Here is a 13,705-nt window from a genome sequence, read left to right as displayed (position 1 = left end):
AACACGGACTTGGCACTGCACCCCGCAGGGCAGGCGCCCCAGAATGTTCCCCCGGAGCCATTCGGAAGCAGGGAGAGACCCCACACGCTCCCTCTCCACGTCCCCCCCCCCCCCGCCGCCTTGGCCCACCCCTCAAAGCACAGGACCCAACGCTGGTGTCACGGGTGGCGAGCGTGGACCAAATTTGGCATAAACTACGACCATCCAAGGGGCCATCGCGCAGGCTGGGGACATAGGCGCGCAAGTGGAGCTGAGGAGGCCTCATCTCCAAGACACCAAAACATCTGGGTGAACAGGGAGACCCGCTCATCCATCACCCTGATGCCTTGGCTCTGTGGGAACAGCTGGGCTTTGGCTGGAATTTCCAGTGTTCATCTGGGTGGAAGCCCCAGCCAGATCGAGGAGTGATTAGCATCAATTATTCATGGGGCTGAGGGGGTTTTGCTGGGCTGGGTCATTCCTAAGCAAACAGAAAGGAGAAACCGGCTGAGGAGTCAGGCCTGGGTGGCCAGACTGTTGTCGCTGGGTTCCTTCCCATCGCTGGAGCCAGTGGTTTGCTCTTCCCTGAGCAGCAAACGCTCCACACAGGCCCCAGGCAGAGTCCGCCGCTCCCCTTGACAGATGCTTTCAGTGTTGGAAACGCAGTCGTGGAACAGCCACCTTCCCTAGTGCGGTCAGCAAGGCCCATGGCATCGGCGGATCCCTTGGCTCAGCCCACTGGGACTTTTCATGGAGAACTGGGGAAACGGGGGCCGGTCAAAGCAGGTCCCTTCGCGGGCGTTTCAACCCACGGACGTCTGGGTCCGATGCCCTCCTGGATGTCACCAGCTCGGGATCCACTTTTTCCAGACACGCCATCCCTCCAGACGTCCTCAGGGCATCTTTAAAGTCTCACCGCGCAAAGGAGGGCGCGGGGCAGAGCCCTGGGATGCTGGAGGGGCGGGGAGGGGGTGTGATTTTCCTCCAGCACTCCATTTCTGAGTTTCCCAAGAACGTAAAGTCCACTTGACCTCCCAGCCACCCCGCCCCGGCCTTGACTGCAAAGGCCCTGGGATTACATGGATAATGAGATTCACTCATGGCCAAATAAGGCCCATATGAGGAATCTGAGGGGACGTGTAGGCTCCTTAGAATTCAAAGTCTGTCTTCATATTTCTGTGAGGTACCGGGACTGTCACAGCATGCCAATCTGCAACCTTCTCGGGGGAGCGAAAATGGAAACGCTGCGTGCCTTTTGTGCAATGACTTCATCACAAACCACATCTTTTGCTGTAGCAACGCGCTGACGGCTGCCATTGCAACAGCCGGTGTCTGAAGCTTGTTGGCGAAACATCCGCTGAGACCCGTGTGTGCCAGCACATGGCAATTTGTAAAAGGCGGCCGCCTCTCCTCAGGAGAGATTATTTGGGGGGGGGGATTTTATTTAAAATGTGCATAAACGTCCCAGTACAAACATTCGAGGTGAATTACCTCAAGCCGAGGATTTGGAAATAAACCAGAGGGTTCAGACCTGCTTTTCAGCAGGAGAACACTTTTTTCAAAGCGAACTCTAATTAGCATCCTAGGACATAAGCCAGAACGAACGGTGAGGGCTCTGGGGGCTCCACTGAGGGCAGGAGGCCAAACCTCCTCCCTGGACCTCCCTTTTTCTGCTAAAAAAAAAAAACACCCGAGGTCTTGAGAAACCAGCTTGAGAACTTGTGATGCGGTGAAACGCGACACGCACATCCTGCTCTCGAGCGGGGCCGTGCTGCCCAACAGGGCCACCACCAGCCACACGCGGCCCCAGGTCCTAGAAATGTAACCCATCTAAACGTAGCTGTCCTCTGAGTGTGAACACCCACCTGATTTCAAAGACTCGTATTTTTAAAGGCATATAAAACATCTCATTAACAGTTTTCATATTTATTACATGTTGAGATATAATCCTGTGGCTGGATAAAGTATCATTAAAATTAATTTCACTTGCTACACTTTTCCTTTTTTTTTTTTAATGTGGCTACTAGAAAATGTCAAATCATGTCCTGGCTTACAGCTGTGACTCACATTCTGTGACGACTGGTCACTGTCGTGGCGCCTTCCCTGGGGATCGAGAAACACATCTGGGTCCTAGTTTGGCTGGGGCAGCGCCAAGGGTCAGCAGAGACTTTAAAGCCAAGCTCTGAATGTCAGGATCTCAGGCCAGATCCAGCCCATCCTCCAAGTGCTCAGCAGGACCTGATGCTCACACTTAAATCTCCCTTTGCCCACTTCTCGCTCCTCCTCCACTTGCTTGGATCAACCAGGGTCCCCAGCCTGTTGACAGCGCCCTCACCAACCATCCTTTCACGCAGAGCCAGCTTCTCAGTGATTCCAAAAGCTGCACGCCTTCTCTTTCTCCACTTTCATTTCAAGCCTGACCCCTAATAGCCACACTCGATGGAAATCACCAGCTCATTTTTAGGAAGGGAAACCCAAAGGGGTGGGGGACGTGTCAACAGGGAACTCGTCTGCACTGGTCTCACGGGCGCAAGTCATTCAGCCATCCATTCGGTGCAAAGTGGCGACCACGACTAGCATTTATTGAGCACCGACCTTGTGAAGGCATTGTTCTAAGTGTTAGGAAGTGCTTGACACAACAAATAGTATCCACGGGGCATTGTGCAGGGAGCTGGGGAATCAGCAGGGAGCAAGAGAGATGAGGAAAGGAAAGGAGGGAAGAAGAGAAGGGAAAGAAAAGAAAGGGAGGAAGAAAAGAAGGCAGAGGGAGAAAGAGAGAGAGGGCGGGAGAAGAGGGGAGGAAGGAAGGTGAGGAGCCTAGAGTGACAGCTCAGGAGCAGTGAGCACCCAGCACCCAGATCTTGGTTTCTAAACACCTTTCTCCAAGAAAAGGAACCACGACTCCTTGGAGAAATGGCTGATTCCAGGGCTGGGCCAGGAAAGCACAAGATAAGCCTGGAAGGTCTTCTGGTGCCAGAAAATGAGGAAAGTACTAGTACTCAGGAAAAAAAAAAAAGCCCCAGAAACTAAGCAGGAGTGCCCAAGGGCCAAATCAGGGCAATTTGAGCAACAGACTAAATAATGATAGCAATGGATTGTAACCTATACAATAAATATCCCTGAGTCTCTACTAATACAAATAATAATTGAATAAAGAAATAACTAGGGAGAAGGGACTATGCATCCTTATAGCTCAATTCCAATCCACAAATTCAAAAGAATGATGGCGCCAGAGAATGACCAAGGGAAAAACACCACAGTAATAATTGCTTAAAGTAAGAATCTTCAGTGATCTGCAATAGATGCTGAAACGGGTGAGGAAAAGTAAAATGAAAAGCAAGATATTTTCATGATCTGTAAGTATATTCCCATAAGATAATTTTTTTTTTTCTTTTTAGTGCTACACCCGCGGCATACGGAGGTTCCCAGGCTAAGGGTCGAATCGGAGCTGTAGCCACCGGTCTACACCACAGCCACAGCAACATGGGATCTGAGCCACATCTGTGACCTATACCACAGCGCATGGCAATGCTGGATCCTTAACCCACCGAGCAAGGCCAGGGTTTGACCCTGCGTCCTCATGGATGCCAGTCAGATTCGTTTCCGCTGAGCCACGACGGGAACTCCCACTGAGATAATTATTAATTACAGAGAGGAAAGTGGTCGTTTAACAGTCAAGGAGCCTGGCGGATGCCCCCTTCAGCAAATGATCCTGGTTAAGGTCACCGGTGCTGGGACACGCTGACACTGTGTGCCTCAGAGATGCTGCACCAAGAAGGACACAACATGGCTTCTTTGGGGTCCGTCCCCAAATGCACATGCTGAATTCAATCCTGAGGAAACATCAGAAAATCCCAACTTGAAGAACACACGCCAAGAGAGTTGGTCACTTTGCAGCAACATGTGTGGACCTAGAGATTCTCATACTCAGTGAAATAAGTCAGGCAAATACCATCTGCTATCACTTGTATATGGAACCTAAAATATGACACAGGTGAACGCACCTATGAAACAGACTCACAGACACAGAGAACACACTTGCGGTCGCCAGAGGAGGGATGGATGGATTGAGAGTTTGGGGAGAACAGATGCAAACTATCACGTAGAGAATAGATAAGCAAGGTTCTGCTGTACAGCACAGGGAACTAGATTCATGTCCTGGGCTAACCCGTGATGGGAAAGAAGATTTGAAAAAGAATCTACATAGCTCTGGATAACTGAATCGCTTTGCTGTACAGCAGAAATTAACATTGCCCATCGACGGTACCTCAATAAATTTTTTAAAATAATAATAATTGGCCCGTACTCTTCTAAAGTGTCAGGGTCGTGAAGGACAAAGACCAAAGCAGCATCTCTCTGATTGAAGGTGACCAAAGAGATGCAGCAACTACATGTGATGTGTGATCCTGGATTGGCTCCTGGACCAGGAAGGAGGTGTCTTGGACCACTGGCGAGGTCACCGTAGGGTCTGCAGAGTAGGTTCTAGCATGACATGGATGTCATTAATTCCCAGGGTTTGATCACTGTACTACGTCTACGCGAGACGTCAGCCTTCGGGAAAGGGGTTATCCTAGAGCTCTTTGTGCTGCTTTAGCAACGTTGTCGAAGGTCTGAAATGATCTCAACTCGCAAAGTCAGAAATGCTGGGAGACCTGGGCTCCAGGCAGCCCTCGGCGTCTGTGGTGAGTTGAATCGACATCCCCCAAAGATAGGTTCAGATCCTAACCCGATACCTCATTGAGGAATAGGTTCTTTGCAGATGTAATCAAGGCACGAGGAAAGCCGGCTGTGAAGACGGAGGGGGAGGCTGGCGGGATCCTCCACCCCCCACCCCACCCCCGTCAACACACACACACACAAGCTGAAAGAGGCAGGGAAGACGCACCCCGAAAGCCTTGCACCCCACCCACAGCTGGATCCCAGGCTGTGAGAGAATCAGTTTCTCCCTTTGAAGTCCTTTGTTGTGGTGGCTCCAGGACACAGAGCAAGAGCAGAGGTGAGGGGTTACCCTCAGTCGCCTCATGCTGTGCACCCCCTTGGGCCACCGACCACATTTACTCACTCAATATCACTTAAAGTGCGACCCAGCCGTTTAAAATCCAGTTCCGGCCAAGCCCCCTTGAAAACTCAGGCTCATCCTTGGCCATGTGCGCTCCGAAAGCACAGCTTTGCTACCAGAGCGGCCGCTGCTTTTCAACGCCCTGTAAAATCCATGCATAACCACTGGAATAAGAGATGCCCCCCACCGCACCTCAGCTCACCTGGCACGCCTCCCAGAACCTCGCAACAAGCCAATTAGGAGGAAACAGTGCTTTTCTCTTGCTTTTTGCCCCCAAAGAAGGGTATCTGAAGACTTGATGTTTCTCCATCTGTTCTGGCTACAAACCCACATCTCACCCCCAGCCCCCCCACCCCCGCCCCCAACTGGTTCACATCTACTCTTTTCACCCTCTTTGAAGAAAACATGGATTTTGGACCAGCTGTCACACCTCTCCAAGGCGTCTTTGTTTTGGGGGGGGGTTAAATCTGGAAAAAGGATAATTGCCTCCACCCGACAGAAGCGTCGTGAAGGCAGATGACAGCGAGGAGGGCACATAGTTCTTATTCCATTTATCTCAGCATCCCAAGAGGCTGTTCCACTGGGACAGAAGGCGGGTGCCTGGCTGCTAGGGTTTGAGAGGAGAGAGCAGTGGAGAGTGACTGCGATCGCACAGGGCTCCCCCCGGGCGGTGAAAACCTTCTGGAAGCAGACAGTCCTCGGGTTTGTTCGCACAGCCCAAGGACGGTCTTGAGGGCCACTGAATTTTGGGTTGTTGCTTAAAGCGTTTTCATTTTTACGCAAATTTTAAAGGTTACTTTCCATTTCCACTTATTACCGAACACTGGCTCTCTTCCCCGGGGTGTAAAATACATCCCCGAGCCTGTCTGCACCCAACAGCGTGCCGCCCACACCCCACCCCAACATAGCCCCTTCCCACCTCTTGCCCCTGGCTGGTCACCGGTCCGTTTTCTGCATCTGAGTAGCTTCGTTTATGTGATCTTGTTGGTTGTTGTATTTTTTAAGATCCCACCTGTAAGCGAGAGAGCACACAAGTTTATCCTTCTCTGACTGCTTTACTTAGCATCAGAAGTGCCACTGAAATTTCATGGTAGGCTTTAGAATCGTTACAAGGATGACTTTTATGTTGGCTGTATTTTACCATATTTTGCTTTTTAAGTGGATAAGAAGCATCTGCCTGGGTTAGAGTGACGGGGGCCAGCTCTCCTCTCCACACCCCTTTTCTCGTCTGCAAAGCGCGGGCATCGACAGCACCGAGGCCGTGGGAGGTTGTGCAGGTCACACCTGCTGGTCCGTAGGAGTGGCGGGCGCTCGGACCTCGGCGCGCTGACAGGCTGCCTCCCCCGGGGTGGCCCGGTGGACTCACCACCGGAACGCAGACAGAGCCGCTGTCATGAGACAGCCTCAGCCAAGCATCTGCACCCAAGGGACATCGCAGTGTCCTTCCCCTTAAGGCCCCCCGCGGGTTGGGCACGATGCTTGTCGAGGTGCCCACTCCTGGCATTCGGACTCGTGACCACACATCAGGCTGGAGCAGATCATATTTTAAACCCCAGTAGCCTGGTCTGAGTAACTGGAGGCTCTGGATTTAATTCTGCAGGTAATTTGAACGATGTGATCTAATTTCAAATGTCCTGCTCTTATGAGTGCGAAAGCAGCATAATTTTTAATTAGTGGGGAAACAGTAAATAATGGATGGTGGTAAGTGGACACCACTGTTAATTAAAAATCCATGGATGATAAAAATCAATTTGGCCCACGCATTTAACTCCGTCTATCAGGTCCTCGCGAAAAGTTGGGCGAGCGGCCTGCAGCCCCAGCTGCTTTCGGCTGTGGCTCCCCGAGCTCCGACTTCCCCAGGGAAGAGGAAGGGAGACAGAGAGGGGAGGAGAAGACCCACAAGCGCCTCCAAAGCGGCGGCTGGAGGCCCTTCACGTGTGCATTTCTGAGCAGCTGGTTTCATTTTGCAACCTTGAAGTCAAAGCTTCACGAATGGCCGAGAGGCAACGTTAGGCTCCACGCGGGCATCTTTACAAAGACGGGCTCCAGTTGTGTTGTGTGTTTTGTGTGTGCGTGCTCGGAATATGGTGAGGTTGCACGGTACCTTGTGTCCCCTGACTTAATTAAATCCCAACTTTTTTCAGAAAAACAAAACAGGCTAGAACACACTGAGCAGGAATGCGCCATCTGAGGATTCGTGTCAAAATACGATGCTGTTGGAGGTCCCATTGTGGCGTGGCGGAAACGAATCCGACTGGGAACCATGAGGTTGCAGGTTCGATCCCTGGCCTCGCTCAGTGGGTTAAGGATCCAGCGTTGCCATAAGCTGTGGTGTAGATTGCAGACATGGCTCAGATCCTGTATTGCTGTGGCTGTGGTGTAGACTAGTGGCTACAGCTCCCTAACCTGGGAACCTCCATATGCCTTGGGTGCAGCCCTAAAATGACAAAAGATCAAAAAAAAGAAAAGAAAAGAAAGAAAATACAACACCATGAAGGCAACGTCCCATCACGATGCCTTTGGAGAGAGTACGAAGCCTCACTTCCTTTGGAGAAAACACTTCCTCAAGAAAGCCAGCTTTGTGGAAGCAGCCAATGTCATTTTCGGGGCCCATTCTGTTTTGCTCTGAGACGTGAGCTTGATTTTCCCGCCAGGCCAGCAGCACCCGGTCCCTTTTGATCTTGTTTCTCGCTTTGATCCGTCCGCTCTCCAAGTCGACACGTTTGGACAGGTTTCACTGACAACCAGGGATGTTCACGTGAACGTGAACCTACAAATGCGATGCTGGGGACCCGGTGTTTCCAGGGGAAGCTGATTGCAGGGGACGGTGTGAGGTGCAGATGCCAACGTGCGCGTTGCCAGTCAGGGTTAGAAATGGGGCCATGCTGGGCATTTGGCCCAACCTGGGTGCCTTCCCCTGCACCCCAACATCCTGGCTCTAGTCCCTGAGAGACGAGATGAGCCCAAGTTAACCCGGAGCCTTTGGCATGGACTTGCCCCGCAGAGTGGCAGCCAAGCGCCCACTGTCCAGCTGTGTCTACCTTCAGTCATCTCGTTGGGCTGGATAAGGCTCATTCACTCCCTCGCTCAGCCCCGTCCCCTGCCTGCGATGGGGAAGCCATCAGGCCAGAGTCCCCGGGCTGGCTCGAACCCCAGCTCTGTGTCGTGAGGCAGCTCAAGGCGCCGGTAAGCTGGGCCCAGGTCGCCAAGCCCGTCGCTCTGCCCACCTAACACCGGCTGCTGGGATCTGTTGCGACGGCGAGCCAGCGCACAAAAATGTGGACCAAGGGATATAATAAGAACGCACGGGGTCGGCGCTCAGTTATCAGGAACCGCTGTGCCGTCATTGTCCGCCCCCACCAGGGACTGTCCAGCTTTCTGCACCCATCCCTGGGGACCCGAGTCTCCCGATCAGACCCCCGACCTCCAGGAAAGTGAGGGATCACTCAGAGGCCACTGGGTGGGCAGAGAACTGGGGGGCCAAGTGCCCCATCAGCCAGTCGTGAGGGGGTGGGTGGGGACCCGAGGCGCCCTAGCCGAGCCGCCTTTCCTTAACCTCACGCGAAGACCGCGTGAAGGTGCGATGGGAACAGGACAGAGGGACCATTGGTTCACCCCTCGCCCCGCCCACCCAGGCCTCCTGGACCAGCACAGCTGGTCTCCCCAGCATCACCGCCAGGCCTGAGCCCCACTGTGCCCTTACGGAGCACCGCGACGTGCCCGGCTAGCCCGGTCCCACAGGTGCGGGGATAGGCAGCAGCACCAGGCCCCCCCGGGGGGGGACCACCGGCTCAGCGGGAGGAGGTTCCCTCGGAAGGGCCTGTTGCTGGAGCCCGGCCAGCAGATGGAGGCCGGCCGCCCTGTGGGCGCAGCCTGTGGCTGTAACATTTGGACGCTGCTCGTGGCCATGTTCCCCTCAACATCCCGCCATCTGGGCTGTGTCAGGGCCGCCCCTCTGAGTGGGGACATCAGTTTCCAGGGGGAACTGCTGCCTTCAGCAGCTGAAGGCCCCAGTGCTCTCACCACTGAGCTGCTCCTCTGAGTGAAGACCCCACGGCCAGGCCTGGCTCGTCTCCATAAGACGAGCCCATCTGGGGCAGGGGGTGGGGGAGTGTCACCGGAGAGGGCCAGGGTCTGGGCCCTGCCCGTGCTGTTCACACCCACCCTCCCCGAAGCCGGAGCCCCAGCGCACGCTCACCGAGCACCACCACGTGGCCGGCTAGCACGCTCCCACGGATGCGGGGATGGGCGGCACACGGGCCTGGCACCGAGGAGGGACCATGAAGGGAGTGGCCACGAGGGCCGGGTGCAGGTGCAGGTCTGGCCTGCTCCACGGGGCAGAGGTCAAGCAGAACCTGGGCTCCTCCGGGAAGTGGGGCGAGTCCCGCTGCCCAGCGCCCCGGCTGAGTCCATGGGGCCTCCTGCCCTAGAGCGTAGGGCCCCTCTGCTACCGCCCGGCGGCACTCAGCCCCAGCAGGCAAGTGCGGGTAAGGGCGATGCCTCAGAGGCTCATTCCCCAACCTGAGGGCCCATGGCTGTCCGGAGAAGAGCCAAGGTGGGGGTGGGGAGGGCAGACCCCGCCCGGCTCTCGGCTGCCTCCAGGGCTGTGGCCCAGCCTGGCTTGGGAGCTCCAAGTGTCTGAGATCACTAACCGGGGTCCATCTGCTTTGCAGCCCACACCGCAGAGGCGGCCGACACGGCAGGGGTTGGCCACCTGCGCTGGGAACCACGCTGCCAGCAGCCCCTGCTCAACAGAGCGCCCGTCACGACATTGCTGCCCCCACGCCTGGACGGGCCCTGGATCTCCACTGGGTAAGACCCCGAGGTCACCCTGACCACAGGCCTTTGGGCTGGGAGACCTCACCCTCTCTGAGCCTCAGTGTCCACATCTGTGAAAGGGGCACAGTTTGGTCATGTGTCCAGAGGCCTGCTCCCTGCCAGGCATGTGCTCGCTTGTCCCCCCTTCCAGGGCGGACCTGGGAGGTAGACTGCCAGGCACCTGCTCTGGCCACAGACAGCAGACAGATGAAATCCACTTGGCACATCGACTGAGCACCTGCCGTATAAATACCTATCAAGTAGCTGCTGTGAGCTAGGGGCAGCGGGAGCTGCGGTGGGGACAAGCCCTAAACGGAGAAATAAGAAGTAAACTTGAGATGGCGCTACGCTCTGTGATGAAAGAAAGTGGAGGATGTGGGAGGGGCCATCGGGGAGACTCTTTGGAGGGTGGTCAGAGAGGGCTTCTCGGACACAGGGACCTCCATCCAGAGAGCGGGGCGGCGGGGTGGGGGGCGCTGGCCAAACCAGCGCGGGTGCAGAGGTTCTGAGGCCGGAAGGAACAGGCCAAGGAGGGCCCAGGGTCCGGCCTGCCCACCTCATCTCCTGGCCTGACAGGCTCACCCGACATTGCAGAGGCCCCCTTGCTGCTCGAGGGCGACGAACGGGCTTTGTGCTCTGCTCTCACCTGCGGGGCACAGACAGACAGCAGCCCACAGAGTCTTCCTCACATGGCCGGGGAGGAGGAGGCAGCATCCGCCCCTCCCCTGCCTCCCCTCCTTCCCGCCGGTCCCTTAGGCCAGGCCACTAGAGGGTCAGGGACTAGACCTTCCCGTCCTCCACATACCTCCCCAGGTCAGGGGAACAGCCAAACATCTGCTAGTGCACTGGGGGCGGGAGGGGCCTGAGTCAGCGAAGCCACTCTTTCTGCATCTCTAGCCTCTGCCCCCACATCAACGCCACAGGCCGGGGCGGGGGATCCAGGCATCCTGGCTGGGGGTCCCTTGGAGACAGAACTGGACATGGGAAGGACGGAGACTGGTTGCAGGCTGTTCCTGCCCCAAGACACAGCATTCCAGAGAGTTCTAGAAACGTCTAGAATTTTCTTCCTAGAGTGTCCCCCATCGTGCTCCTCAGACAGGGCTTTGCAGCTTTCTGGGAGTAGTTTAGGGAAGGACCCAACGTCTGGGAACCACTGAGACTGTGACCTTCTGTGTCCCCTTGGGCAAATCTCCCCACCCTCGGGCCTGGGAGTCACTTCCCTCCTTTTTAAACTACTGTCTGTACTGCTGTTTCCTTGCGGTTTTTTCTTTAAGCCAACTTGCATTCGTTGGTGTAAATATATCCATGTATTTTTACGGCTTTATTGGTGGATAACTGGTAGACTAGTACGCATTTCCAGCACGAGGACTGTTTTTGCAGAAGTGTAATGTCTCTATGGATGAGGCGAGCTGAGCCCCTTGCCATACATAGGAGGGACCTTACAAAGAAAGTCAATGAAGACACAACCGCATCATTAAATTCTTACCTGCCTCCGTGCCTGCCTACAGACCTGAGTCTGTTCTCCCTGGGAGAAAACAGACGTTGGCGTTAAGGACACATTAATTCCAACACAGATGTTCTCCTTGACATAAGCGAAAGGTGGTAGAAGAGGGTGAGGGAGAACCTGCTTCTCCTGCTCCAGCAGCCCCGGTAAGAAAAATGGCAAGAAAATACAGTACAGGTGGTGCCGGGTCAGAGTAACATCGTTCGGGCACTGTGCTGCCTGCTCTTTCTTCCCCCCAGAATTTGTCCACCATCCACCCCATCTGACCATCTGAGCCCCCGTGGGAAAGGCCCAGAGGCTCCTTGCCCCCAGCCCAGGGTGTGACTGTGGGTCTAGGAGTCGTGTGGCTTCCCTATACCCCAGCCCTACCCTGGGAGTGTTTTCATCAGCAGCAGAATAGGGCCTGGGGGCCAGGGTTAGCCTGATGCCTGATTTTATAAATAAAGTTTTATTGGCACACAATCACGCCCACCACGTGCATACTGTCTCCCGGTACCTCAGCTCCAGAACCACAACCTTGAGTCACTGCAACAAAGTTCACCTGGCCACAAAGACAACAGTATTTATTATCTGAGCCTTTACAGGAAAAGCTCGCTGACCCCTGGGTTCCACAGCAGACCTGTCACAGAGGCGGGTGACAGGTGGTCAGAGGGCCGCGCTTAGCAAAGAGAGAGGCAGAATGTACGCGCCCATCATCCGCAACTGACTTCGCGAGGACCGAGGTCAGGGAGCTCGGTGTGTGCCAGGCCCTGGGCCGGGTGCCAAGAATCCAACAGGGAGTGAGAACAGGCAGGACGCGGCCTCCCAGACCCCGGGCACAGGGCTCCCCAAAGGCTGCGAGGGAGTCCCCGCTTCTTAAGCGCCTCCCAGGCGCCACCCCTGGGCTGCTGCTTCCTGGGCACCCTGAAATGGCATCTGCACCAGGGTGCTCTCGCTGCAAAGCCTGGGAGCCACGGGACCCACAGGGACTGACGCCTGGGGGCGAGATGCCGGGTGAAGAAGGCAACTGGGGTTGAACGGAGGCAAGGCCTCTGTTGCTGCCACCAGGCCCCGGGGCGGGGGAAAGCCCCCAGCCCCCAAAGGCATCAACGGAGGCGGCCGGGAGCCCGCAGCAGGGGGGGGGTGGGGGGGGGCTCCCCACGCAGGTGCTCACCGCGCTGCCCACCCACCTTCCCCGCAGCTGCGAGGTGCGCCCGGGCCCCGAGTTCCTGACGCGCTCCTACACCTTCTTCCCCAACCGCCTCTTCCGCGCCTACCAGTTCTACTACCGCGACGCCGCCTGCCGGGAGCCGGCCCACTCGCTGCTCATCAAGGGCAAGGTGCGCCTGCGCCGCGCCTCCTGGGTCACCCGGGGCGCCACCGAGGCCGACTACCACCTGCACAAGGTGGGCGTCGTCTTCCACAGCCGCCGCGCCCTGCTCGACGTGGCCGCGCGCCTGGACCAGAGCCGGGCCGGCCGGGCCTGCGCGCGCCGGCTGCCCCCCGCCCGGGCCTGGCTGCCCGGGGCCCTGTACGAGCTGCTGAGCGCCCGGGCTGAGCGGGACTGCGCGGCCGCCCTGGGCTTCACCATGCACGAGCTCAGCCTGGTCCGCGTGCAGCGCCGCCTGCAGCCCAAGCCCCAGGCCGCGCCGCGCCTGGTGGAGGAGCTCTACCTGGGCGACATCCACACCGACTGGGCCGAGAGGCGCCACTACCGGCCCACCGGCTACCAGCGCCCGCTGCAGAGCGCCCTGGTGAGTCTGGGGCCCGGGCCCCCGCCCCCCTCCCCCCCACTCTGGCCTGCTGGCCTCAGGACACTTGCACCTGCTGGAGACATCTTTCCTTGGGTCTGGCCAGGACCGGTTTTTTCCAGGAGGAACTCCCGGTGAGCCCTCTGACATCCCAGCGGGCCCCGGCGTCCTCCTCCCTCAGTTCTCAGCTCAGAGCCCCCTCCAGCCCCCACCCTGCATAGCTCCAGCCCGTGGCACCCCTGGTCTGCACTGATGACTGCTTTGTTGCCTTCTCCCACTAACCCTAGACCCCTCTCTGTGTCCCCACACCTGGCCCAGGGTCTGGCACTCGGGCAGGGCCAGGAGACGCTGAATGAACGAGGGAGCACAGCCCCTGCCAGGCCCCTGCCAGGCAGCGGTGGCCCTTGGAGGCCCACTTAGAAGCTCTATGCGGACCCCACTGCCAACCCGGGGCCAGAGGCACTGGGCCTGCCCCTCCATGCTGACACCAGGCAGCGCAGCGCAGCGCCTGCTCCGACTCCGAGCGCTCTCAAGATGTCACCACCTGGGCATCTTCTAGCAGGCACAGTCTGGCCTGGAATTCTGCATCTCTAACAGGCTCCCGGGGGGTCCACG

At 56.8% G+C, this 13,705-nt stretch overlaps 1 protein-coding gene across 1 annotated transcript in view; it reads left to right on the top strand.

Moving 5' to 3' along the window:
- APCDD1L (APC down-regulated 1 like) overlaps window positions 1-13,705 on the top strand; it is a 53,828-nt gene that overhangs the window by 33,167 nt on the left and 6,956 nt on the right. Inside the window, exons 2-3 of the mRNA XM_021077840.1 lie at window positions 9,712-9,850; window positions 12,541-13,093. Of these exons, the coding sequence (XP_020933499.1) occupies window positions 9,712-9,850; window positions 12,541-13,093 (692 nt within the window). The remainder of the gene's footprint in view (window positions 1-9,711; window positions 9,851-12,540; window positions 13,094-13,705) is intronic.

Source organism: Sus scrofa, chromosome 17 (assembly GCF_000003025.6).
Source record: "Sus scrofa isolate TJ Tabasco breed Duroc chromosome 17, Sscrofa11.1, whole genome shotgun sequence".
NCBI classification, from domain to species: Eukaryota; Metazoa; Chordata; class Mammalia; order Artiodactyla; family Suidae; genus Sus; species Sus scrofa.
The sequence above is the reverse complement of the archived record's forward strand: the minus strand, read 5'-3'. Positions and strand labels throughout refer to the sequence as shown.